The 24,525-nt window shown below is 41.9% G+C and overlaps 1 protein-coding gene across 1 annotated transcript in view; it reads left to right on the forward strand.

Annotated features, from left to right (window-relative positions):
* Positions 1-24,525, forward strand: part of NDUFA10 (NADH:ubiquinone oxidoreductase subunit A10) — a 43,111-nt gene that overhangs the window by 9,515 nt on the left and 9,071 nt on the right. Inside the window, exons 7-9 of the mRNA XM_080398417.1 lie at positions 3,400-3,454; positions 10,391-10,476; positions 18,620-18,728. Of these exons, the coding sequence (XP_080254543.1) occupies positions 3,400-3,454; positions 10,391-10,476; positions 18,620-18,728 (250 nt within the window). The remainder of the gene's footprint in view (positions 1-3,399; positions 3,455-10,390; positions 10,477-18,619; positions 18,729-24,525) is intronic.

A 24,525-nucleotide genomic window follows, 5' to 3' on the forward strand; every position in this document is an offset into this window, starting at 1 on the left:
ATGTGCAGTGTATTTTTTTTTTTTTTTTTTTTTTAATCCCGCTGTCCGGGGCATTGTGACTTTGCTGTCATGGAGTCAGGTACAAGGAAGTATAAATGTTTCCATAGTTAAGAGCTCTTCAGGGGCAAAACCAGGAGTCTGGTCAGTTTGCATCGTGGAAACAAGTTCTGTCTCCCTTTCTGATGCTGTTTTGTATGTGGTTGTCATAAACACCTTTGCTTCTCTTTGTGGTAGCTTGCAACAGTGGTTAGTGTGCTTTCTTGGAGCTATAGCTATAGATGTGGTTTTGTGTTTGCATGATCTGAAGAGAGTGTGATGCAGTATAAGGCTTTCTCAGGCCTTTTTGGAGAGTTTGGAATTTTTCTCTCCTAAAATTTCCTTTCAGTTGTCACAGCTTTGGCTAGCTTCTTGTCAGTGGTATGGTGGGAGAGGTGAAAGGCTTTCAGGTAAGGGACCGTTCCCTTTTGTAGTTGTTTCTCTACCTCATGAAGCATATACCTGATGCTCTTACACATTTAAAAAGGATTTGATGGGTTTGTTGGTGCTGGTAAATAAAGACTGCACTGCTACTTGCTCTGAGAGTTTAAAGGTACTCGTCTCTGGGTTCTCCTGGCTGTCTCTGTCTGGGAACCAAGGATGTATGCACTGTAAACTTGAGATGAGACTGTTATAGTTTGCCAGCTATCCAAATTCTTATAGAAGAGCTCTATCCAAAATCAGTTTGTCTGAAAAATCTAAAAGTACATGAATGTGAAGTAGTCTTGGTCCCTCAAACAGCTTTCTGGAAGGGAAACTCTTAAAGGTCACAGAGCCAGACCTACCTTTACATCAAAACAATCAGTAATTGTGCAAGGTTCAGTGTATGCATGGAGCTGATTGAGTTGCATTTAAATCACAGTAGGCCTTCAGGTGTATTGCAGCCTGCTTGTTTCACCTTGCTTTCTTGCTCCGTCTCCCAGGGTAAATCAGTGTAATTGCGCTGTCAGCAATTGAACTGGATAACTTCGTATTGAGCTTGTCATTCATACAGGGCAGAAGGTGTTGGTGCGGTGTATGGTCAGCTGCTTCCCAGTGCATCCCCCACAGCTCTTGGAAGGGAATGAAGGGGGCTAAGGATGGAGAGGGAGGGTGGGAGGCCTTGGGACTGTCATCTCCCTGAGGGCAGAACTGTTTTGAATTCACTGGTGAGAAGAAAAATGCTGCTTGTTCTTTGGAGCTCAATTTGATCCAGAAATATACCGTAGCGTTTAGTGAGGCTAAATCCTAGACTTGGTCCTGCTGTGATTTCAACTCTTTCCCCTTTGTCTGTACATGGTCAGTACGCTTACCAAGCAAACACCCTCTGGTTGTCATCCTCATCAGCAGATGGGCTTACAATAGCTTGTCAGGTCAATCTTTGTGCTTGGGTCTGAAGAAGGATGTCTCTTTCCCCTTGATGTGGGGGAGTTCTGAATGTGTGAAACTTTAGCTTTGTGCATCTCTGGACCTCACTGATGGCTTGTATATTGGATAAATGTACAGAAGCTTCACCTGCTGGCTTGCAGGGTGATGCAGTGAAGAATATTTATGCCTGGTTCCTAGTCTGTAGGCAGACTTAAGTATTTGATTCCCTAACTCTTGAGGATGACCAAAATCTGGGTCAAAGAGGCTAGAAAGAGTTATTACAGACTGTTGAACAAACTCCTTAATGCTCTCCATGTTCAAGCCTATGTTTGCTTGTTCAAGCTTGTGTTTGCTTGTTCTCTTGCTTTTCTTGAAATGCAGCAGGAAAACAGTCTAGTTTGTCACTTAACAAAATTCCTGTTACCTTGTTCCATTTATTTGGAGCAGCTTGATGCTGCTTGAAATGGTGCGTTTTATAATGGATATCTGGCTGTCTTAAAATTGGTGCTTCCTTTCTAGTCCAGCGTGTTTATGAATGGCTTTCAATGTTTCTTTGGGTAGTGATTTGTGAGCTTGGTGCTGTAGCAAGTAGTACCTCATGATTTTGAACAAAGAGCTCTTGGTTTTAGATTTTTCTTTTCCTGGTCCAAAGCCCTAAGATTGCTAATGTTCTCTTTCATATCCAATACTGCTTCCGCTGAGCAGCTGTCTTCTCTTAATGAAAGCCCTAATAATCTGCAGAGTATCAAGTGATTTGATCTGCATTGTTAATGCAATTGCCAGTATAAGACACTGGTGAAGTCTGACCTTGCCCTTCGATTACTGACAGTTGATATTGAAGATGTGGGTTATGCGTGCTACGCTGTCAAGCAGCTCCCTTTAAAAAGAGGTCATTTATTTTCTCTCTGTGACTGAAGAGTTGTGGGAGGCATTCTGCTTTGTTCTCAAGTTGAGAACAAACTCTAAGTCATTCCCCTCTTAGGAGCAACAGTTGAATGGCTGACTAGGAGCCTAGGGGTTTGTAGGAATAAAGGCATTTTATAAATGAATTTTTATACTAGAGTTGTTTTCACTGACCAGTGTTAATGCAGACCGGGAACTAGTTCGGACTGCTGCAGTTAAGTTGTTTTGATAACGTGACCACTTAAAGTAACTTAGATTGCCAGCCTTAATCCTGATTAAACTTGGAAGTGGTTGTGCTAAGCAAAAAGTCTGCAGATTCTTCTCCATGCTCTTCTGCTTTGCTGTGTTTGTTATATGTTTGTTTGCTATACTGTGCACATTGGGCATCCATTTTATTGTTCACTGAAGGAAGGGCCTTCCAGGGCAGCTGGAGCAGGTTTGGCAATGACTGTTACTCAGGCAGCTGTGCATATGTGGTAATGAAACATGTTCATATGGGAACTCCTACTGTGGCCCTGCTGTGCAAGTGACTTTTTCTGTGAAGGCTGATGTTTGAATAAGAAAATAATCTTGTAACCGGGAAGCTATCGCCTGTCTTAAATGTTTTTATACTTACAGAGTCTGCTGCCTGCCTTTGTATTGGTTCAGTTAGCTCAGTCTTACTAAATAATGATGAATGAAGGTATTCTTTTCTTTGAAATTAGCCACAGGTGTTAATGTACTTCTGAAAAGCAAGGTCTAATGAAGTTTTTGGTTGGGCTGGTTGAGAATTTCACTTGGCTTCAAATAGATTGGGCAGTTGTAATTGGGGCATGTATCTGTACTAGTGAAATGGAAAAAATTCATAGGTGGAATTTTTCTTTTGTTTCTTTTGAACTGAAACTATGTACATAACATAGGCCCTTTGCCCTTCAAAAACAGTTTTCCACCAAGAAAGAAGCAACTTATAGGTCTAAGAGGAATTCTGTTGCAAGAACTCCATAAGCATTCTAAAAAATTGTGATTATTCTGGTTGTTTTTGCCTTTTAACTTCATTTCTGCTTCATTTCAGAACAGGGGAAAAGATGGGTAGAGCAGTTGTCAGGGAAATTAATTTTTTTTTCCTCTTTGCAGTGAGACCACTGAAGTCCTGCAGTACACAGCAACTGAGGCAGAGGATGTGGAGAAGGTAAGAGTTTGTTGCATATATTGATTGGTTTTCTTCTAAACTTACAAGAGTGAAATATAAAGAGAACATGTTGTCCTAGATAACAAACTTGTTAACTGTTTAGTGTGTGTTGCTATAACAAAGATCTGGGCTGGATCTGTACTAGAATATTTTGATGAGTACATGTCATTTTGTCAGGAGAGGGGAAATCTCACCTGCCATCCTTTCTGCCAGGACACCTGGCTGGCTGAGTAAGCAAAGACTCCTGTAAGCCACATGATTATCGCTATCATTTTTGAGTATCTTTTGTCTGCTGTAACTTATGCTGGGTGTTTCCAGATTTGCTTTGTTTTTCCAAGCAAATTCTGTGAGGGAGGTGAAAACAGAGTAGCCTGAGTTCTTGCTGGGCTGTGCAGTGTTTGGCTGTTCAGTGAGCATCCCTCTTTGAAGTGGCTGGTGAGATGTACTAGGCTCTTCATAGCTCAGTTTGGTTAATATCATTAGTTCCCAAAAGGTGAGTCACCCCCAGCATTCAGCTGAGGCTTTGTCTACCAGTATAAGGTCTGTCTCTGTTGGCTTTGTCATTGCAGTTTCCTGTGATCCAGGCTGGTATATAGGTTCCTATGTGATAAAATAGCTGTTTTCTAAAAGTGCATCGTTATTTGGTTGTAATGAAGAGCTGAATAAACAGAGCTGTTATAAGCTTTGTAACCCGGGGTTATTCCTTTGTATGAGCTAACATGTGGTATCTAAACTGCATTTTTTTTTTCCCCCAAATGTTTTTGCCAGACATGTTAGTCCTGGACCAAGCCAGATAAATTGCCCTCTCATTGCTAGAAATAAGCCATCTCTTATGTGATAAGATTAACCTGAGATCACTGCTTCTTCCCACTCAACTGTGTCATTTCTCGGAGTAGGTATAATATATTTGCCTTATTTCAACAAACGTTCTTGCTCATGGAGGGTCACTAGTGGCATAACAAGCCTTTTGCTTTCCCATTGTTAACTTTTCTCTGTAGCTGCTGTCCCTTGCTGGAAAGAGCAATGAGGTTTTTGTAATCCTGGACAGGTTTGTAGTGGGTGCATTTCAGTTCGAGGGATGAAGGTTATGCGGCGAGGCCCTCAAAGCTCACTCAAATTCTGAAATAGCAGTAAGGATCTCAGCTGCACATATTAACTGAAAAATAATTTTTCAGATAGGTCTTGCTGTTTTTTAATATTTTCATTCTCTGTTTCTTGTTTGAAAGCTCTGATAACCTTTCTAGAGTCCACTTAATGCTCTCCTTTCCTCTGTTAGAGAGGAAAAGAAATATGAGACTGGTTGTATTGCGTTCTGCTTTAGGAAGTAGATCCAGAGCTTTATACAGCAGTATGCAATTAATTCCTGATTCAGCTGGGAAGAGAGAAGTGGCAGGGTGATTACTTTGAGATGGAAAACTTACTAGTTTGGTGAAGGGGAGAAGTTTGGGAAAGCATAATGGGGTTTCCCAAATCAGATGCAAAAGGAAAGCAACATTCATTTTGGTATATCAGCACTCGTCCACCCACCTGCACTACATATGACACTCAGCAGGTAGCAGGCCATCTTACTTGGAGGGGTTTGCATGGAGTTCTGTGGGGGCGCTTCCATCTTGCTATGGGACATGCCCTAGAGCCTTTCCTAGCTCAGCTTCCAAGTCAGTGCTTCACTAAAGATCCTTAAGCCCAACCTTGGCATTCATAGCAAGGGAGGTTTCTGACTGCTGACTGCCTTTGTGAAGCTCTCAAAAAAACCCCAAACAAAACATATTCGAACGTTTTGAAGTGTTGCACAAGGCAGCCTGTCACTGCTGTGCTCACTTGCTGATGGACTGGGTTTGACAGGGATCAAGTTAATTTTCTTTGCAAGAGTGTATATGGTGCTGTGCCTTGGATCTGACCAGCACAGTGTTGATAACGCACCAGTATTTTAGCTATTGCTGAGCAATGCTTGCGCAGCATCAAGGCTGTCTCTGTTTCTCATTCTTCCCCTGGCAGTTAGGCGGGGGGTGTGCAGAGGTTTGGGAGGGGATGCAGCTGAGGTGCCTGACCTGGACTGACCAAAGGGATATTCCACATCATGTAATGCTGAGAGCAGTCCTGGGAGCAAGGGGCTGGAAAATCTCCTGGATCTTTCAGCTTGGGTCCTGCTGTTGGAGTTGGTGATGAATCTGTTCCGGTTGAAGTCTGCAGTAAACTTTCTTCTTTTAAGACTGACTTTTTTCAGAGGAACGAAGTGTAGGTTTTAGTTAGCCTTGTACATTAAAATATCCTGCAACTAATATCCTCGTGTTCCCATGCAAAATCTTTGTGAAGCAGAAGACATTGATAAGGACTTTCCTGGTCCTAAAATTGGACACGTTAGCTGCATTGCTGTGTGTTTCTAGGCCTTTTAGTTCCCTTCGTGAGAATATGGTTGTGCACCACACTTTGGATCCTGCCTTGTTGTAGCTGGATTTCTGGATGCTCATGCACTTGATAATAGAAGTTATTAACCAGTAGATTCGTGAGGCAGTTTGAATTTATACCCACTAAAAGGGCTAGTGCCTTTGGTGTGACTGCAGATAAATAGAAGTTCTTTGTGAAATCACACTTCAAGGAGGCAAGTGCTTGCATTTGGAGTACTGCAAAATTTCTAAGATCTCTGGAAATAAGGTGGGTTTGGAAGCTTCAAAAATAACCCACCAAACCAAAGGCCTTTCCCTTTGTTCTGGGATCCACTGTATTTATGCAGATAGCTACCTGCAACATTTGCCAGCTGATGATTCTGACATGAATCTTTCTGTATCATTTTCAGGAAGGGGAAAAAATGCCTTGAGGGGGGGAAATTTTCACCTTTTTGCCTTAGTCCTGAAATGACCAAATAGCTCTTGAATCTTTTGAGGTTTCAGTCTTGCAAGTAACCCTGTGAAAGACTGAGAGTGCAGCCTCGTTGTTCTCATGCATAAGAAGCTATAGTATTATCTTAGTGCTAGCAGGGTAGGGGTGCCCTTGCTTCTGCAGTAGCTAAGGCATGTAGCAGCTGGAAGGCACTCCTTGTTGAAGTTCATACACTTGCAGCCGCCATGAAGATTCAGCTTTACAGTGGAAAGTGTCCTTGGTGGCAAGAAAGATCAGCATCCAGGAATAATATTCTCTGTTGTGTTTGCAGATGTTTTTTTGAGGGACAAAAATAATGAAATGAGAAGAAGCTGAATTGAACAAAATATCGAGGTCAGGGTGTGAATGTTAATATTGAGTAATTCTAGTATTTTTTCCAGATAACATAAAGGATAAGATTTGAGAACTGTGGTGTTTCAGGAAGGGTAGCCACAGATGTTCGGTAGAAGAAGTAAGAGGAAGTTGGGATGAGGTTGGTGTTTGTTTTTTTCCTTCCTTCCTTCTCTCTGAGTGTGTCTTGAAGTGGTCAGAATAAAGCAGTTTGTTTCTTCTTTTCTTTTTTTTTTTTTTTTTTTTTGTGTGTGTGTAGTAAAACCAATTGCTAGGGATTTAATTTTAATCCTTTAAATCAGGATTTAAAGTCAGCTAAAGCTCTTACTGCTCAAGTAGAGAGTCTACCAAGCTCAGCAATCTTGTGTCATTACTCTACATAGGGTCATCAGTATGCGCTGATGTAGTTCTTAATTTGGTTGGACAAATCTGGACTAGAGGAAGGATTATTATTTTGAAGTCAAAGTACAAGATGGTATCATTTTCATTGTTAGATGTTAGCTATAGCAATTGGTACTCTTTCCACTCCAGAAAATAAAGTTGTTTTTTTCCCACTTCTGTTCAGATTCAGTTTATCTTTGGAATGAAATTGTTGAAATTTGGAAATAAAGGTTGGCAGGAGGGATTTGGCTCTGTCTTGTAGGATGTTTTGTTTACACAGCTGTATCCTGTTGATAGCAATGTTTAACTGTTAGCTAGCTTCAATCTACAGACTATTTGCTGTGTGATTTGGGAGCTTAATTTTTTTATGACCTTATAGTTTAATGGCTTTTGATTTGCTCATAGCAGGCATATACAACTTAGAAGTTACTTTCGTTTCTGAAGTGTGTTTTAAATAGATCAGTTGGGGGTTTATATTGTAGTTAACGTTGGTTGTAGTGGCTGAAACGAACTTCATTAGGGTTTTTCAGACTGCTTTTGCATGAGGATAAAACTGGAGGTAAAAACTTAGCTAGATACTTGTTTAAATTTTTTAGAAGCCCTGGGTATTAAAAAAAGAGGTGAATGTAGAAAAGAACTGAAACTGAACTGAAATTGTTTCTATTCCTCTTCTGTTTGTGGCTGGTGTTTTGTATTTATGTATCAGTTTTACTCAGCGTCACCAGCTTGCCTGAGCTGGAGAATGTGGTGAAGATCGGGGGCTGCTGACAGAGCAGCTCTGTGCTCTGTCCTTCGCCAGTACAAAAGTGAAGTGCTCCAGAGGCAGCCTGCAGGAATTTTTCAGTTGTAGGTGCTGTATGTCAGCTGAACTCCTTCCTACAAGTTGTGTTCTGAACTCTGTAGGGTTGTAGCCTGCATTGCTGCTTCTATCTCTTGCCTAAAGAAACAACCTGTGAGGGAGGAGTGTGGGGAGAAGTCATCTGAGAGAGCGGCCTATTGAGATTTGGTGGTGGTGTCCCTCGTAAACAAGAACAGTGTCACCTTCTGCCTGCCACCCCCCAGCTCTTGCAGTAACAACGCTGACTGGATCACTGTGAAACGAGCTTAGAGTTTAAGATGCTCGTATTGGCTTAGTTGCAAAGATTATGGAGAGGGGTCTCATTATTGAAACCGTTTTTTCTAAATCCTACTGTGCTCTGCAGTATATTAAGACCTGATCTCTCCTGTACGTTATTACAAGTTGTGCTGTGATCGGGTTTAAATCATTCATTTGCTGCTAATTCCCAGGGGGTACCAGGGCATTCCTTATAAATTAAGCTGTTCTAGTCTGGTCAGGAGGCTGATACTATTGTTCATGGGCTGCTGGGAGAAATATATTCTGATGTGATAATAAAGAGTGTGCAAAACTAATTTGGATACAGATTTCTTTTTCCCCACAACATACTCTGAGCCCTATTCTTAACAACTCTATTATTAGTCCTGTCATCAGCCATAGTGGTGAATTTCCAAAGCTTTGCTGTAGAGTAGAGAAGTAATTGCTTTTGCATAGCTAATGGGAAGTATGGTGGAGGTTCAGTTTTTAAATTAAATAATTAAAATAAATAATGAATATTTGAACTAGCTTACCATATACCTTTCTTTCTCTTTACATCATTGAATGCTTATCTTGGGAAGTTATGTTACAACAGTCTGGTAGGAAGAAGGGGTTTCTAAATACAATTTTGAAAACTCTTTTAAAATGTTATGGTGTAATTTTCTGTAGTGTTTTTTGAAGATTGAAATATTTTCCATCAACAGGTGGATTTGTCATTGGCTTTTTTCATTGTGAGAAGTAGGTTTCATATGATCTCAGCTACAGTATCTGACTTACCAACTTTGCCTCTTTGTAGGACATTGGAAATGGTTAAAGAAATCTAAACTTGCTTGAAGCTTTAAATATGCTTTGGCAATGTCATATCAACGATATTTTTTAAGTCTATCAGCAAAATTAGTTTTAAAGAAATACAAATGCCTTAAGGAAAAGCGATTACACAGTCATAGTCTCTAAGCCGTTATTTCTTAACATAAAAACATAATACTGGTAATAGAGTAGACCTTTATAGTTGAAACTACTTTGTAATAGCACTATGTTACTGCCTTTTAAGTGGTAATAGGTGGGATTTAGCATTTCCTGTGACTGCAGGGAATAATTATAGTGGATTTATTGTATGGTAAAGAATAGGTGCATTTTTCATTTGTTACTTGATCACTCATTTTCTTACTGGCATCTGCTAACGTGTCATCAGGATTTTGGTCCTGACCTCATAGCTTTATCCTTTCCTTCTGGAAAAGACCTCTGAAAAGTAGCGTTTAGAGCTGTAACAGTGAGCTCCTTCCCAAGTTGTTTCAAGCTACTACCTACACCTTGTCATGCACCTTAAGTGCATCTTTCTGACACTAGTTCGGGTTTCCTTCAGATCCAGTCAGTCGTGTGCGATAACCTCAGGCTTGCATTAAGCAATTACCCAGTGGAGCAGCAAAGATCTGTTTTCTGGTGGAGTAAGGCTTTAAATGAAGCGCAACTATGGAATTGATAAGTCTGGGGATGCTGAAGGAATGATTTGCTGAGCTGGTGTTACTTGATGAATGGTTCTGGGTGCTGAGCTGTGAGTTTTACCTTTCTTTTCTGCTTGGGGTGCATGCATGCGTGGGTAGGTCCTGATGACCGATGAAATTGTGAGGCTTTGGACTTCCGTCAGTATGGCTACTTCAAGTGTGTTGGAGTTTTCCAGCCTGAAACATACCTCGGTTTCTGTGAAGTGAACCACACACAGCAACACTGAGAGGGAGCTGCCACAATTGCTCCTCAGCCTGTCTCAGTTAGTATGCCACTGAGCCGTGATGGTGTTTGTTTGCAATGAAAGGGGGTTAAATTTAGACTTACTTCCATTTCCTCCTCATTCTGCCTTAGAGGTGGGGTTGTACCTTCCTTGTTTCCTTTCAGCCCCAATGGCAGGTTGAGGAAGAATGTCTTGGATCAGGTAAGAATTTGGAAATAAGGCACCTGAGCCGATTTATTCCCTGCCATCCTCTGCTCACCGAGGCTGAAAGCACCAGGAACTTCAGAGCTGCCCCCACATGTCTGCCCAGTGCTTATGGCAGGGCCATGATCTCCAGAAATATGACTGGGAGATACGTGAGCTCTAAACATTTGGGTTGTTAATGCAGCTTTAGCAGTGAAAGCTTTTTACTGGGTGACTTGTTTAATAATATATTTTGATTATTTAATTCATTTGGGGGGTATGTGCATTGATTTTGGATCTTTTGATCAGACCACCAATTAGCGTGATTTTTATCTTCCAATTCCAGGTAATCGAAGACATTGAGTACCTGAAGTTTGACAAGGGGCCATGGCTGGAGCAGGATGATGTCTCTTTCCATCATTTGAGGCTTTAGTAAGTGTGATGTCTTCCAGTAACTGAACATTACTTAGCATAAGGTCTCAGGGAAAATGGTTAAGGCCTTCAGTTTTTAAGGGTATATTTATATTTGCACTCTGTCTTGTTTGTTCTTTGTCAGAAGTCGGTGATAGCAGGCTTTTGTAATACTGGTGCTTGGCACCGTAATGTGGTGTGGCATATTGCTGCTGCTGTTAATTGATTAGACAAGAGACTCCAGACGAATAGATCCCATTCCATTAATAAAGCAGAAGAACTCTCCAGGCATTTCCTAAGTGCTGTGACCTGTGGCCCCTAGGAAGGTCTTTTTTGTGAGCGCTTCTGTTTCTGGGTGATCACCGAAAAGCATTTCATTTTAAAACAGAGCATTTATGCAGTTGGTGTGGTGGTTTCTCTGCTGCCCTGGGCAGCATAACATCCTTCAACAAAGCCTTGTTGACAGAGCAACCTTGTAGAAAGTTTTATATGTGGTACTGTTTAGATTGGCTGTGTTGAGAGTGTTTTTTCTAAAACTAAACTAATTTCTTATGCTTTCTGCTTTTAAATATCTTTCCCGCAGTCAAGTAGCTGGCTGAACAGAATATAGAGGGGAATTTTTGCCCCATTCCCCTGACTCCCAGTAAATAATCCTAAATAGATGCTTTAATCCTAACTCACAGAATGAAGTATTGTATTTCTGTTGTTCATTCTCCATAATAACAATGGGGATTGTAAAGTACAAAAGTTTAAGGGTGGCTTTTTGGTGGTGTTTTTTTTTTGGGGGGGTGTGTGTGTATGTTTTTGCTTGGTTGGGTTTTTTTTGTTTGTTTTTTTTTTGTTAAGGTCCTTGTCTATGTAGTTGAATGTGAAGAGAAACTCAGTGGAAAGTGCCTTGCTGGAATAGAATCAAATTTGGTTTATAATAATTCTTTAGAAGTACTCCATGGTTATCTGTCCTCCAATTCAGCTGTGGAATGCTACTGGTGGGGCTGCATATGTCCCCAGAGTAATGCTGAAATAAGAGGTGGCCCTCCAAACTCCAAAATCTGTTGAAGCAAACCACTGATGTCTAAAGAAGTGAGATCAGACCTAAACTTTTATCCGTGTGTTACAGATGAAGCATTAGGAGTGCTAGTCTATAGCCAAGCTGATGAACAAAGTACCCTCTGGGTAATCCTGTGTAGTGAATATATCTACATTTGTAAGGCTTTTAATAGAGGGAACCTTGAACTGAAGTGAGACAGGCTTCCCGTTTTGCCAGACTTCATCTTTAGACTGCATGGGCAGGTAGCAAGTGCAGTATAGTTACTACAGTTTAGAAATAAAATTGAAAAATTGTTCTTTTCATATTAATTTCTGGTTATCCCTCAGGTTAAGAGAAACATAGGGACTTCTAAATTTAATATCTGTCTCTGAATTTCTGAGATTGTGATGCGCATTGGAGTAGTAAGTTAAACTGTTTTGCAGGCTTCTGATATTCTTTGCTGCCTTTTCTGTGCTGTTACTTCAAATGCCTCCTAAAATTAGAGATAATGTTCCTTTTCTATGGCCCATCTATCAAGGGGTGAAGGTAGATCACAGAAGAGCAGTGTTGGGTGGTGTCCAAGAGAAACAAGTCATGATTCAGAGCCCTTTAATTATCTAAGAAGAGGTTTCTTCATGTAGTAATTGAAGGATAGCATTTGGTGACTTAGACCCTGCAAAACTATCAGAATCAGATTTCCTTTGAAAGAGAAAATAGTTGTTTGTTTTCCTATAGCTTTGCACTAGTACGGGTATTAAAGGATTATTAATGGCAGAGTGTAGGAAGGAGGTAAAGGAAAGCATACAGTTAGAGCAGTGTATTAAGCTATTGTATGAAAATTCTACTTTGCAGCTGTAGAAGGGAATAAATTGCATTGTTAAGGACTGAATTCTTCATTGAATCCTAGGGGAGGGTGAATCTCCTGTGCAAGGCTCTTGTCATTATAGATAATAGGAAATTATTTCTTCTGTTGGCAGCATGTGGCTGTTGTAAGATCTTACAAAGCAAGAAACCGCTAATTTAAATGTTCTTATGCTTTGAGTTTTGCTGGTTCCCTTTTCCTTCAGAAGAACATTGTCAAGATAGCATTTGTATTCAGACACCTGATGAATGTGCTTGGTGTTTGCTATGAATCTTGTTGAGATGCTGGGATATTAGGGCATTGATCAAATGTGTAGCAACAGATCCTGTGCCAATTTTGTGCTTCTGCCTTGCTCAGCTGAATGAGAAAATAGCGCACAACATATCGGGCAGTCTGGGAAGAGCACCTTTGTAATTTTTTTGTAAAATTGTGTCAATTTGGACATCATCTTTTCTCACGTTAAGTCCAGAAGTGCAGGACCAACATGAGTCTTGTGTCACAGCTTGCACAAAGGTCACTCATGAAAACGTCAGGCCTAGTGCCAGAAGACAAACGTGTAAGGACCGAAGAAACACGGCAGGGAGCCTGCTGCGTGCAGTGTTGGAATTGCATCCGGCAGCATCAAATGCCAAACTGGGGTGCTAGTTCATGAACTTTGAAGCTGATGCTTTCCTCACTTTTCCAGTGCCCAAGTAGAAAAGAGCTTGTGCTACCCAGCCTTCCGCAGATTTGCAGGTTTCCCATGCCTACATTATATTTTTTACTTTCAAAAAGATTAATTTTTAGCACTTTCCTGCTGGGCTGCCTGTTCCGTATGCTGGCACATGCTGCCCTCTCGTGGGTATTTCTGGAAAGCTGCAGCAGGTATTTGGTTTTCCATCTGCAATTGCGTCCTCCCCTGATCTCCCAGCATTTTGCACAGCCCACTCATTCTGACTTGGGCTGTTTCAGATCTGATGCTGTCAGAGGGGCAGCACGCTCTGACCGGCTGCCGCAGCGGGAGGGAGGATGCTGTGATCGTAATCCCGCTCCGGTGCCGGCTGGGCTGTCGGCAGCTTTACCTCTTCCACCTTTGGCTTGTACTGGTGTGTCTGGAGGAAGTGGATCAATGGGCAGGGCTGAGGATAACTTTTTTTTCATTACACGTGTATAGGGTCTAATGCGCACAAACCCCAGCAGGGCCTCTGACTACGTTGGTCATGCAAATAAGTAAGCTAATCAACCCAGTGAGCCGCACCCATGTAAAATCAGTTGCATAATGATACCTTTTATCTCCCTGCCTTGGCCTTGAGTACTCTCTCCCTTGCCCTAATAGAGTAGTGTGGTTGTGGGACTGAGGTGTGTCTTGGTAAAAGGTTAGAAAGGTATACATTTCTGTATGTAAGGTGGAGGGATCTCGCAGAGGATGCCTTTCACAACTTTCCTTCCTTTCCAAGTGTGGAATCCAACAGAAACCATTCTGCTGGCTTTTTGAAATGTCTCAAGGAGTTCCTCTGTTGCCACTGTATTGTCTCAAGCGCGTTTTAATCTGTGCCCTTCCCAGTGAAATTGTGTGTCTGTCTACACGCTTTGGAATGAAGAACTGTAGTTTGTGTAACGTTGCCTGTGTTACTTTACCAGCTGGTGGGGGGAGCTTACTGCATTTGACTTGTTTCATCAGACAAGTCCACAGTTAAACCTGTTATGTTTCCACATTTCCTTCAGAATTTGCTAGAGCAGAACATATTTTGTATGGACAAACTTCAGCTTTTTTCAGCCACCACTAATTTCATTTAAAAAAAGATAGGTATTGGCATTTGTTTTATCTTGATGAAAAGGGGATCTATTTCCATTTGGAAACAATCTAGCCACGAAATAGTTTGCTACTCATCTATTTGATGTTATTCATTAATAACTATTAGTGTGCCACAAACACTGTGTAGTAAATCCTTCAGTATTGTATTTGGTGGGACATCAGACGTGCATTTTGAGATTGTTACTGAAGGACCTTGTATGTGCAGTAACTAGTAATTTTCTAAGTTCTCTTAACGATTTTTTAGTTTCTTGGACCTGTTGCTAACCCCAGAGCTTGGCTCCTATTTCCTTTCTGTGCATTTTATTTTGGTTAAATGAAATGTTGCAACAAGGAGGCATGGGGGTGAATGAGGGAGGGTGACCCTTTAGCTCTGTTTCGCTGTGTAATTGAGCTTAGCAAAGGGAGGAAGGATCCACGTCTGAATGTCTGTCTTGTCTGATTTCATATAGCAGGACTGGGCGTGCTTGCAAAAGGTGGTTTTGGTGGACTTGTTTTTGAAACTTTTTGTCATGGAGGCTCCAAAAATCTCATAAACCATTCATTATAAAACTTCTGGCACTATTAAAACCTGCTTCCTTTAGCACCTTACTTCTCTCTTGCTTCAGTTGAAACAGTTCTTTGTAACTTTCTTTTTACAGTGGCTTTTTATAGATTTGAAGAGCTGTGTTACACCTCACCTTCTCTTGCAGATGTGCTTTTCTTGGAAAGCTTTTTTTTCTTTTTTGCTGTTCATGATGAGTGTTTGTTGTTCACCAAGGGAGTGGCCATGGTTCTCCTTGGGCATGGCATACTCATTCTGCCTAACTAAACGGTGGAGCCTGAGCTGCTTTGGCAGGAGGAGGTCTGTATATCATTGCCCTGCCTTTACATCCTGGAGATGTAAGTCCTGGAGAGAATGGGCAAGGGCGAAATGACAAGCAAGGAGAGACATGGGGGACACACAGTCTTGTGTCATGTCATAAATACTTGCTGAATGAGCACAGGAGCGGAGGAGGTCAGTATGGTGAGAGCTGGATGCAGGAACCATCTCTCTTATCTAGCTCTGTGTGCCTGTGGCTTGAGTCAGGAGCGTTTCTCCTTTTCTCTGCTCTCACAAGCAGGGGCAAAGTTGTGAGCTATCACATGCTCGCTGGCTCACTTGCATGTGTTGTACCCTACCCATGGAAGGCAGGGAAGCTGACTGCAGCAGGGGTTGAGGAGCCCTGGCCGAGGTAATATGGGTGTGAATGGCAGAGGAATTGAATGCACCTACTGGCTCAGATTCAAACCTGAAACACAGTAACTGGTTGGCAAGAAGCTGGTTTCCAGGTGTGAGAGAAAAATGTTCTGTTCTTCAGTGGGATCCACCTGCTATTTCTCAAGTTACTTTCATGAATAAACACAGAATTTAACTTGATATGCTTTTGTGTTGCTGGCTCTAAGCCTGATTAGACCAGTGACTGCTTTCAGGTAGGAAGTGTGGTTTTCTCATGCTGTGTATTGTCACTTCAGTTTTTGTGACTATGCCAACATCAGTTGCTGAGAAATCATGGCTCAGGCTGTGCAAACTGAGTTTTTTGTTTTGTTGACTAGTTGGGGTTTTTTTCCAAACTGTCTCACTTCCTTTACCTTACCTTGTACTTTTAGCAAATACGTTCATGAGACTTTCTAATGTTCATTGTGGTAGGCAGTCTTGGGACTTTGTTTTATACATGGGTGGGACAAAAAGCGCAGTTACTTGTGTGTCATCAGTTTTCTGCGGGTGCCCTGAAAAATTTCTGTATCCTTGCTTTAAGCTGCCTGTAAGGGAAACAGGACTTCCTCCTCTGGAAAACAGGCAGGAATGTGTTAGTCCTGATTCCTCAGTACGTGCTCGTGCATGTTGTGCTGGACATAGTGTGTGAAGTAGGTGTGTAGTAGATGCTTTTGGAAAAGAGATGAGCTGCTCATTGGTGTAGTATACTTACAAGTATGATTCCTGTGTAGCAATGGGAAACACCTTAGTTCATAGAATTATGGACAGTTGCAACAATGGTGAGCTAAAATCTGATATTCCTACAGTATTAGGACCATGTGGTCACTTCCATGCTCTCAGTTAAGTTTGAAATGTGACATAATCTTATGGGTAGGTAAAGCATGCTCTGCAAAGCTATGCTACTGTGTGATGAGAGCTGCTTCAAGAAAATATGGTTAAGAGCCAGAAAGTAATAAATAGTGATAATTTTGTGCTGGGGAGAGAGAAAGCTAAGGAAACATAAAAGCTGCCTTTAAATGCTTCCTGCTGAGCAGTGAATTAGTTCTGGCAAGCGAGTGTGGTTTTGTGGTTAGACATTGTTGTGGCAGGTGTCTTTGGGTGGTGCTTTTAGTTAGTATTCAAAGTTATTTCTTAAGGTCGGAGCAGAGCTGAACCTGGAGAAGCCATCTTTTGGTAGCATTAGGTCTGCATTTTTTTTGTTGTACAGTGGGTTCTTTGGAGGCAGTGGTTGTGAGAGCAAAGAATTTTTAAGAACAGTAGGTTTTCCATCTTGGTTATTAAAATAAATTGTGCCTCAACACAATTTATTATATATAACTAAAAGAAATTGTCCTCTACAATTGCTACTTGGCTGATATTCATGAAGGAATGGATTAACTGTAGACTGGTTGACTACTAGACTCTGTTATACTTCATATATGTGTGGACAAATTTTATCTGCTTTCTCCTACAGACTTGGAAGGTCCAGAACATCTGCTGCTACTTGGCAGAGAGCAGACTCCCCATTTCTGTGGGAAGAAGGGACGGAGATGTGTTTATCCACTGATAGATGAGTGGATCTTTCACAGCCTGTGCTGTTAAGTCTGAGCTCAGCGAAGTCTTTAAACATTGCCTGCACGTAGTCCTGTTCAGATCAAAACTCTTAGCTTGCTGTCCTGACCGCTGCTTGTCTCTGCTCTCTGCACAATGGAAATAGAGATTAAAGCTCATAACATCGGTACTAGTGTGGTTACAGGCTGGACGGCATTTAAGTGATGAGGAGCCCATACCTGAAGGGCTGCTTTCTGCTGGGGTCTGTTTGTTTTAGTTCAAGGTTAATTAGCAGCAGAAACCTGAGAGAGGAGACTTTGGAGGTGCAAGGGTGTGCTTCCTGAAGTATGCTGGGATTCAGAAATAAAACTGGTTGCATTGTCAGATCAGTTTTGGGCAAGCTCTTCCATCTCAGCTTGGTTATTCCAAGCTATCCTGGAGTGGGAAGGCTGGGAGTGGCCGACAGGAGGGCCGGTGCTAACATGTCATGAAGAGAGCTTTTGCTGTGTTGGTGAGGAGGCAAAAGAGGGCTCATTTTCCTGGCTTCCAGCATGTGCAATAAACTTTTAATGTATGTGTAGATAGATAATATAGTAGTTTATAGGAAGCATCTTTGGTGTTCATTCTGGTCTTGTAAAAGGACATCTATCCATACCTCCTCCCATCTCAGCTTCTTCTAGATTATTGTATTTCCTTACTAATTTGTCGGTAGTAGGTTAATTTACAGTATGTGTGTCAGGATACGTTAGCATACTAGTTTACTTGTTGAAGCTGTCCCGTGCTGTGAGGTAAGGTCCCAAGGTTTGTGATTTAGGGGGGAAAAAAATGGCTTAAAAATTAAGAACTTTGCTCAGGGATATCCTTTATGTGTATGTAAATATTTGTAAAGAAATGTAGTTCACTGGGAACAACACAATTTGAAGAGTTCCAAGTGTTCAGTTTAGAATTTGGTCACTGTTGACTGCAAATTGATGTATTTTTCCCCAAATAAGTATAGGTGGCACTGTGGGTCTATGTATAATACCAGTATGCAGAAGGTGGCTTTCTAGCAGTTTCTCAGACGTTTCAAATTTGGGGTGTTTGAAAGTGCTGGCATTGTGCAGCATGGACTTTTGGTGGATCCTGATATGTGTTGTTGCAGCTGCTGCAGCAGGCTTCCCCCAGTTACTCCCAGGCAGGATGCTAGAGGCACTGCCTGCTCCCAAACCCCTGTGATTACCTTGGTGTCGGTCCATTTAGGATGGGAGTTTGGGGAAGAGCACCACCTAACTTTAATCCTTTTGAGGGTTCATTTGTGAAAATTAATTGAGCAGTAGGCAATTAAATGAAGTTGATACAGCAAGATAGTGTGTGGGATTCAATAAAACCACTGGTTTTACCTTGCTAATATAGGAAAGCAAAAACCTAGAGGTGCCTTTTGGAGAAGGCTCCCAGAAATTACAGAGCATCTCCGGGGATGGAAAACCTGGGGAGAGGAATAGAGAAGCAGGGAGAAGTTGGAGCAGGAGCAAACTGGAGGCAAGGGTGCGAGGAGTGAGGGAAAGGACTAGGTATTCATTGCAACCAAAAAATAGCCTAAACCTGTGGAAGTATTATTTAACAGAAAAGTAGTTCTTTAATATTTGGCCAATCTCAGAATTGATGCTGTTGCCATTGGCGCAGGATGCAGACTAACTGCTCCTTTTTCTTTCTTTTTCTTTCTTTCTTTCCCCTCAGTGTTCAGGACAAAAGCGGAGTGCTGGATCCTGTAGCCATCCCTCGCTTCATTCCAGAAGTCACAATTGGAGGCAGCGAATATGATAAAATCTATTATGAGTATCGATCGGTAAGTAATACTGGAAGGGGAGCAGTGATATGATAGCCGGGTAACCACCCTGCCAAGGTGTAAGCACGTTCATAACTGTCCTGTGCACAGCCTGGGTGTCAACCTCAGGTACAGGGATACACACTTCTAAGAATAAGTTCTGGATTTTGCGCAGATCCCCGCCTGTTTTTTTGAAGTCTAGCTTCCCCACAAGAGGAATAATGAAGCAAATGGTTTGTTTCATAAGCTGATTTTCTTTTTTGATCTTTAGATGAGGACTAAAGGATAAGTGGTTTTCATTTGTTTTTGTTTCTCCTGCCCTGATTAGTCTCTGACCTCTGAAATCTACAATCATCCTTGGAGTCAAACAAGAAAATAGGAAACCCGTGGTGACTTCTATAAAGGAGACCACTTATAAAATGCTGAGGGAGGGGGTGTTTTTTTCTAGAGTAGGCTAAGGAGATATGAATGTTACATTGCTTCTCAAAACTGTTGTTGCTTTAAATAGTGTGTTTCTGTACGTAGGCACACATCCAAAGCCTGTTGTGGCCCAGCGCTCTCTTACACCTCATGCAGGCTCCCACACAATGTTTTAATTAGCTGCTTGCCTTTCTGGTTCTGGAGACAACGGCTTCCAATTGACTTAGCACTTTGCCCTATTGCGTATTGTTATTTAGCTGGCATGGGGTCCTCTCACACCATGTGGTGTTTTTCTAGGGCCCAGGTACTGGAAATTCTTATTAGAGAAATTCTGGAACTGATGAAAACTAATACTGATTGGATGAACTGAAGTTGCAGGTGATGATACATTTTCAGGTTGGGTTGAAATCTTCTCTGCCGCTGCGTTTGTGGCTTTTTTTTCCCCAAGCAATTACTGAAGACGAAGGAAGATCTATATAAATTGTTGTGAATCATGATTTGCATAGTCAAAACACTATCATTTTTCTGTTCCTGTTAGTATACAGTCTCTTACTGAAATTAAAATGTAAGATACAGGTTGCGGACTTGTTTGGAAACTGAACTACCAATGTTTTCTTCTGGAATAGTCAGTTCAGAAGTCCCTGTGGATATTCAACATAATTTATTCCTCCTCAGCTAAGTAGTAGGGAGGCTCCTGGGTTCATGCTATTCTGCCTCATTTGAGATGGTCTTTCCAGCTTGTAAAAAGGTGCTAAAGATTAAAGCAGTAGAAAGCATGTCTGTACTCCTTGAGGTTGTCTAATGGGTTTGAAAGCTCCCTGGTCCACCTGAGAAGTTGCTGTCAGAATTTTGTGCTTCTTGCTATCACATTTTTATGTCCAACACTTCAAGCTCAGACTAAGGATTTTTGGAGTCCTTCACTCCAAGAGATGTCTGTGCATGTGCAGCACATATTTCAGAAGGATCTGCTGCATGACTTGTCGCCAGCATGCAACATCCATCTGTACTGACAGTGCCTTTCTTCCCGAAGATGATAGGGTTTTTTTGGCTGAAGTGTCACTTTGCAGTGGAGCTGGGAATTACTGAGGCTGCCTGACACACAGCTAGATGTGACCTCGGTGCTGCGTGCTGAGAACCAGGGGTAATACTTCTGAAAGCTTTTTTTCTCTAGCTGTACAACAGCACATTCCTCTTTGTGCTGGCAAGAAACTGTGAATGCCCTGGCTCATCAAATAGCTGGCTTACAGGGAAAAATTGTGACTTGCCTTGCAGATGTAGTGAAGGAATGCTCAGGAGCAGGAATATGAATACCTGGGAAGGAAAGCTGTGCTCTTGGATTGCTCTGCTCGATGCTAGTCATTTGACAGCAGAAGCTGAGCACTGTCAGTGCAAAAAAATATTGCCAAAATACAATCTCCCTTCTGCAGGCGTGCTTTTAGGCCCTGAATTGGGAAAGTACCGTGGAAAGTGATAACGTCCTTTGGAATAAGGAGGAGCTGTACATTTCATGAAGCAGTCTGTTAAATTTAGGCAATACTAACTACTCTTCTTTTTTTTTAATCTTTTTTTTTTTTTTCTTCTCTTCTGAAAGCTTAAACACTTGTAATCCTTCAGGGATGGGGTGGGGGGTGGTCTATAGGGATGGTGCACAATGCAAAATGTTGAGTTTTCCCCCTTCTTGTAAGCTGCTGCAAGGGGAAGCACAAAGCCAACCCCACCCACCGTTTTATGTTCTAAGAATTGAATTCTTTGAAACTTTGGAGATCTGTGTTTTTCCTTCCAACTTTGTTTAGCAAATGAAGGTGTGGATTTCTTTGAATATAAGCCTTGTCTTGCAGAGGTAATGCAGCATGACACCAGCCAGTGCAGGCAGAAAAAGCAGATGAACTTGTAGACATACAGATCTTGGCTATGAGGTTGCTGGGTCTAATGAGAGGGAGTCGTCAGCCCTTGCCTTGCCCATGTCTATGCAGGGATGGTTACAGCTGTGCTACCACTTTTGCATTTGAAGACAGATAAAGATTTTAGGCTCACATGACTTGTAAGTAAAGACTTAATTATGGTATAATTACAGAACTTTAACTTTTCCTTGTGGGAAATACACGCTTTTAAAGTTAGTGTAATGATGTTTACCACATAAATACAATGATTTGCGTAGGGGATTTTTTTCCTCGGCAATCCTATAACAAGTCATAAATCCTTGATCATACCAATAGGCAGCTAACTGCTGTGCTTTTCAGAGTTGCATGCACACAATTCATGCTGCTTAATAATGGTGGGTTTTGGGGATTCGCAAATTCCAGGCAGAAGCTGGTTTTTGTTCAAAATATTCATTAGTCAGAAGCAACTGAGGAGGAGGAAACTCTTTGGAGTCCAAGACTTTAGTATGTGTGCCTTTCTGCAAAATAATGAGGTAGCTGCATACAGCTCTGAATACTAGAAACTTGCTTTTTTATGTACATCCTCTAAATTTGTTCTGTAAGCATACTGCTTACATGTGAGGAGGTGGCTTTCTGCAGCCTTCTCTTACCATAAAGTCATCTGGCAAGGTTCAGCTGTTCTGTTCAGGCATTCATAAACTTCTAAAGATGCTTTTCTGGCAAGGGAAAAGTAACCTTTTAGTCAGGTTCTGTAGATCACAGAGATAAGCATGTTCATTCTTAAGTGAGGCAACATTATTTTAGGAACTGTCAGACTAGTAAAGACTTGACTACTCTTTTTTTTTTTTTTTTTTTCTTCCTTTTTTTTTTTTTTTAACAACTGCTGTATCTCTCTGCTTTCTTCCAACTGCGCACAATCCCCATGGGTAATGCTCCAAACTCCATGTGCGCCCTGCGAAGCTGGAGCACTTAGGCAGATGTGTTTGCAGAGAAGACGAAAACAAATGGTTCTGTTTAATGGAATCAGTGTACTTAAATAATGTACTTATGTACTTCACACTCCCGAATGCTGTTGGCAAGTCCTGCTGAATCTCCTAGGGGTGGTGAGAAAAGGCTTCTTTTATGTGCATGCTCTTTTCTGTATACATAAAAGTGCAGCTGTCTAAGATTCATACTCAAGTCATCACCTACGTCTTTACCTCTGAAAACAACACTGGAGAACTTTAAAATGGTCTTTGCCACCTCTCCCTTCACTGCAGAACATAAGGAAATGATCAGCATTTCATTTATACTAACTTTGTGCTTAAAAGTACAAAAAAATTAGTGGGCTTGCTTATCACAAGGTGTACTAGAGCCTGGAGTCCAGTGCTTGCTGGTGTTCACTTGGGCTCTGGAGTGGAGAATTCCTTTGTTAGAACAGGTGAAAGCAAAATGGCTAGAAACTACTTTCCTTTCTCATGTCATCAACCCCAGCAGGAAACTTTTATGCAAGCCCACTGACCCTGGTTCATGTAACCCAGCTCCTGTGTTTGCCCAGTGGCTGGCCACAATGTCTTTAAAAACAAGTCTAAGAAACAATGAAGGAAAAAAGGACAATTTTTACTAGTATGTGGCTAAAAACTGTGGCTTGCATCTTGCACCCTAGGATTTGTTTGGGTTCTTTTTTTTCCCCCCATCCTTTTCCCAGGGGTGGGCAGGTTGTGAGTCTGCAGTGGGAGGAGTATTCTATCCTCCTTATAGTTTGCTGTAGTTCTTTAAATATGTGCTGGTATGTGTATTAAAGACAATGACCAAATGCTTGGGCACACAGGTTCTTCTTCAGAGGAGACAGGCCTATGCACTTAGAAGTTCCTTTTGTACTAAGGCAAATCTCATATCAAAACGTTGTATCTTTTGTTAGCCTAACTTACACAGTTAGGGAAAAAAGGAAGTCGGGATGCGTACATTACCCTTGAAGCAGACAGTTGTGATGAATTCTTTGAAGAATTTATTCCACAGTCTTGAACTATTTTCAAAGACTCTTCCTATCCCAATATGACTTCTCGCTCTAGTGCGTGCATGTGCTTGTGTGTAGGGCTTTCTTAGATCAGTTTTAGTTGTCATCTTTCAGTCTGAAATGTCCTTTTACTCTTGCATTGAAATGGTGAGCCACATGCTTCCCTTCCTTTCTTTACCCTTTTATTGCTTTTCCCCACCATGCACTGGCTATTTGCTGATCCTGGCATGCTTCAGCTTCCTTCATCGGCTCCTTTTCTTGATGATTCTCATTTTCTTTCTTCAGACTATCTAATTGTGCAGTGTCACTTTCTGTGATAAGATAAAACTTTGCACATGTGCCATATTCACCACCTGAGGAAAGCAGAGGCATATTTGGGCAGTAGTAATGATTCTGCTGTGTCCATCCTTGTCAGTGTGGCTCCATGTTTATCAAGGACAAAATGAGCGGCTCGTGTTTCTGTCGAACATTTAACTTATCGGGTAAGTGAATAAATATGACGCTGAAAGGGTAAGAGAAGGCTCTCACTGTGTTTTCCTGCCCTTTTCCTGTGGTGGAAGATTGCTTTTGGAATATGGGGATGCTGACCCTGAGGCAAGGAAAGCTTGAGCTAGCCAAAGGTTTAGTAGCTATTGCTACGAGGTGCGATCTGGCTCCCATAACTGTCTCTGGCAAGGCCCTTCAGCGTCCTAAGTGAGCAGGGATGTATAGCTAGTCTTATGCTAGATTGCCAGGCTGCATGGGTTGCTGAGGTTAGGTGAATACAGAGCTGTGGAAAGGAAGTAGCAGCAGCGTGTGGCTGGGTAAGGCATGGCTGCCTTCCCACAGCAGCTGCATCAGCTCAGCTGCATCTTTGTATCCTGCTCCCCAGCCTCCCGCCTTCAACCCCAGGACCTGGGAGTGTGTGGCTGGCAGTCCCCTGCAGTCTTGCATAGCACTGAGTGGAGAAGAGGCAACACTTCCCCAGGCTTTTTTATTACCCTCTTATTCGTAAGGATGCAACCTTAGGGAAATCCTCAAGTGTGCTGTGCTTCCAGTTATATAGGTAGTTGCAGGGAAAGAGCTGTAATGCAGTGAGCTTTTGAGCCATGGGAAGGTGAGCAACATTAGTCGACTCTCAGCCTCACAACGCAAAAATAAGAGTATTGTAAGAGCATGTCTTTATGATGTGAAGATCATAACTAGCCCAAAAGGAAGAACATGAAAGGGAAGACTTTTTGCAGGTATGATGTGGCCCAAGTTGGATGTGAACTGCAGCCCTGACGCTTCTTGGCAGCTGGGATTGCAAGGGGCTGAAGATGGCTGCTGGAAAATGGGAGTTTTTGCATCTCCTCTGAGAGTGCAGAGCACTCCTGGCTTACACACAGGTCATAGAACCATAGAATGGTTTGGTTCGGAAGAGACCTTAAAGACCATCTAGATCCACCTCCCCTGCCATGGGCAGGGACACCTTCCCCTAGAGCAGGTTGCTCCCAGCCCCATCCAACCTGACCTTGAACACCTCCAGAGGTGGGGCACCTAC

The sequence above is a fragment of the Falco punctatus genome (assembly GCF_963210335.1).
Source record: "Falco punctatus genome assembly, chromosome: 8".
NCBI lineage: Eukaryota > Metazoa > Chordata > Aves > Falconiformes > Falconidae > Falco > Falco punctatus.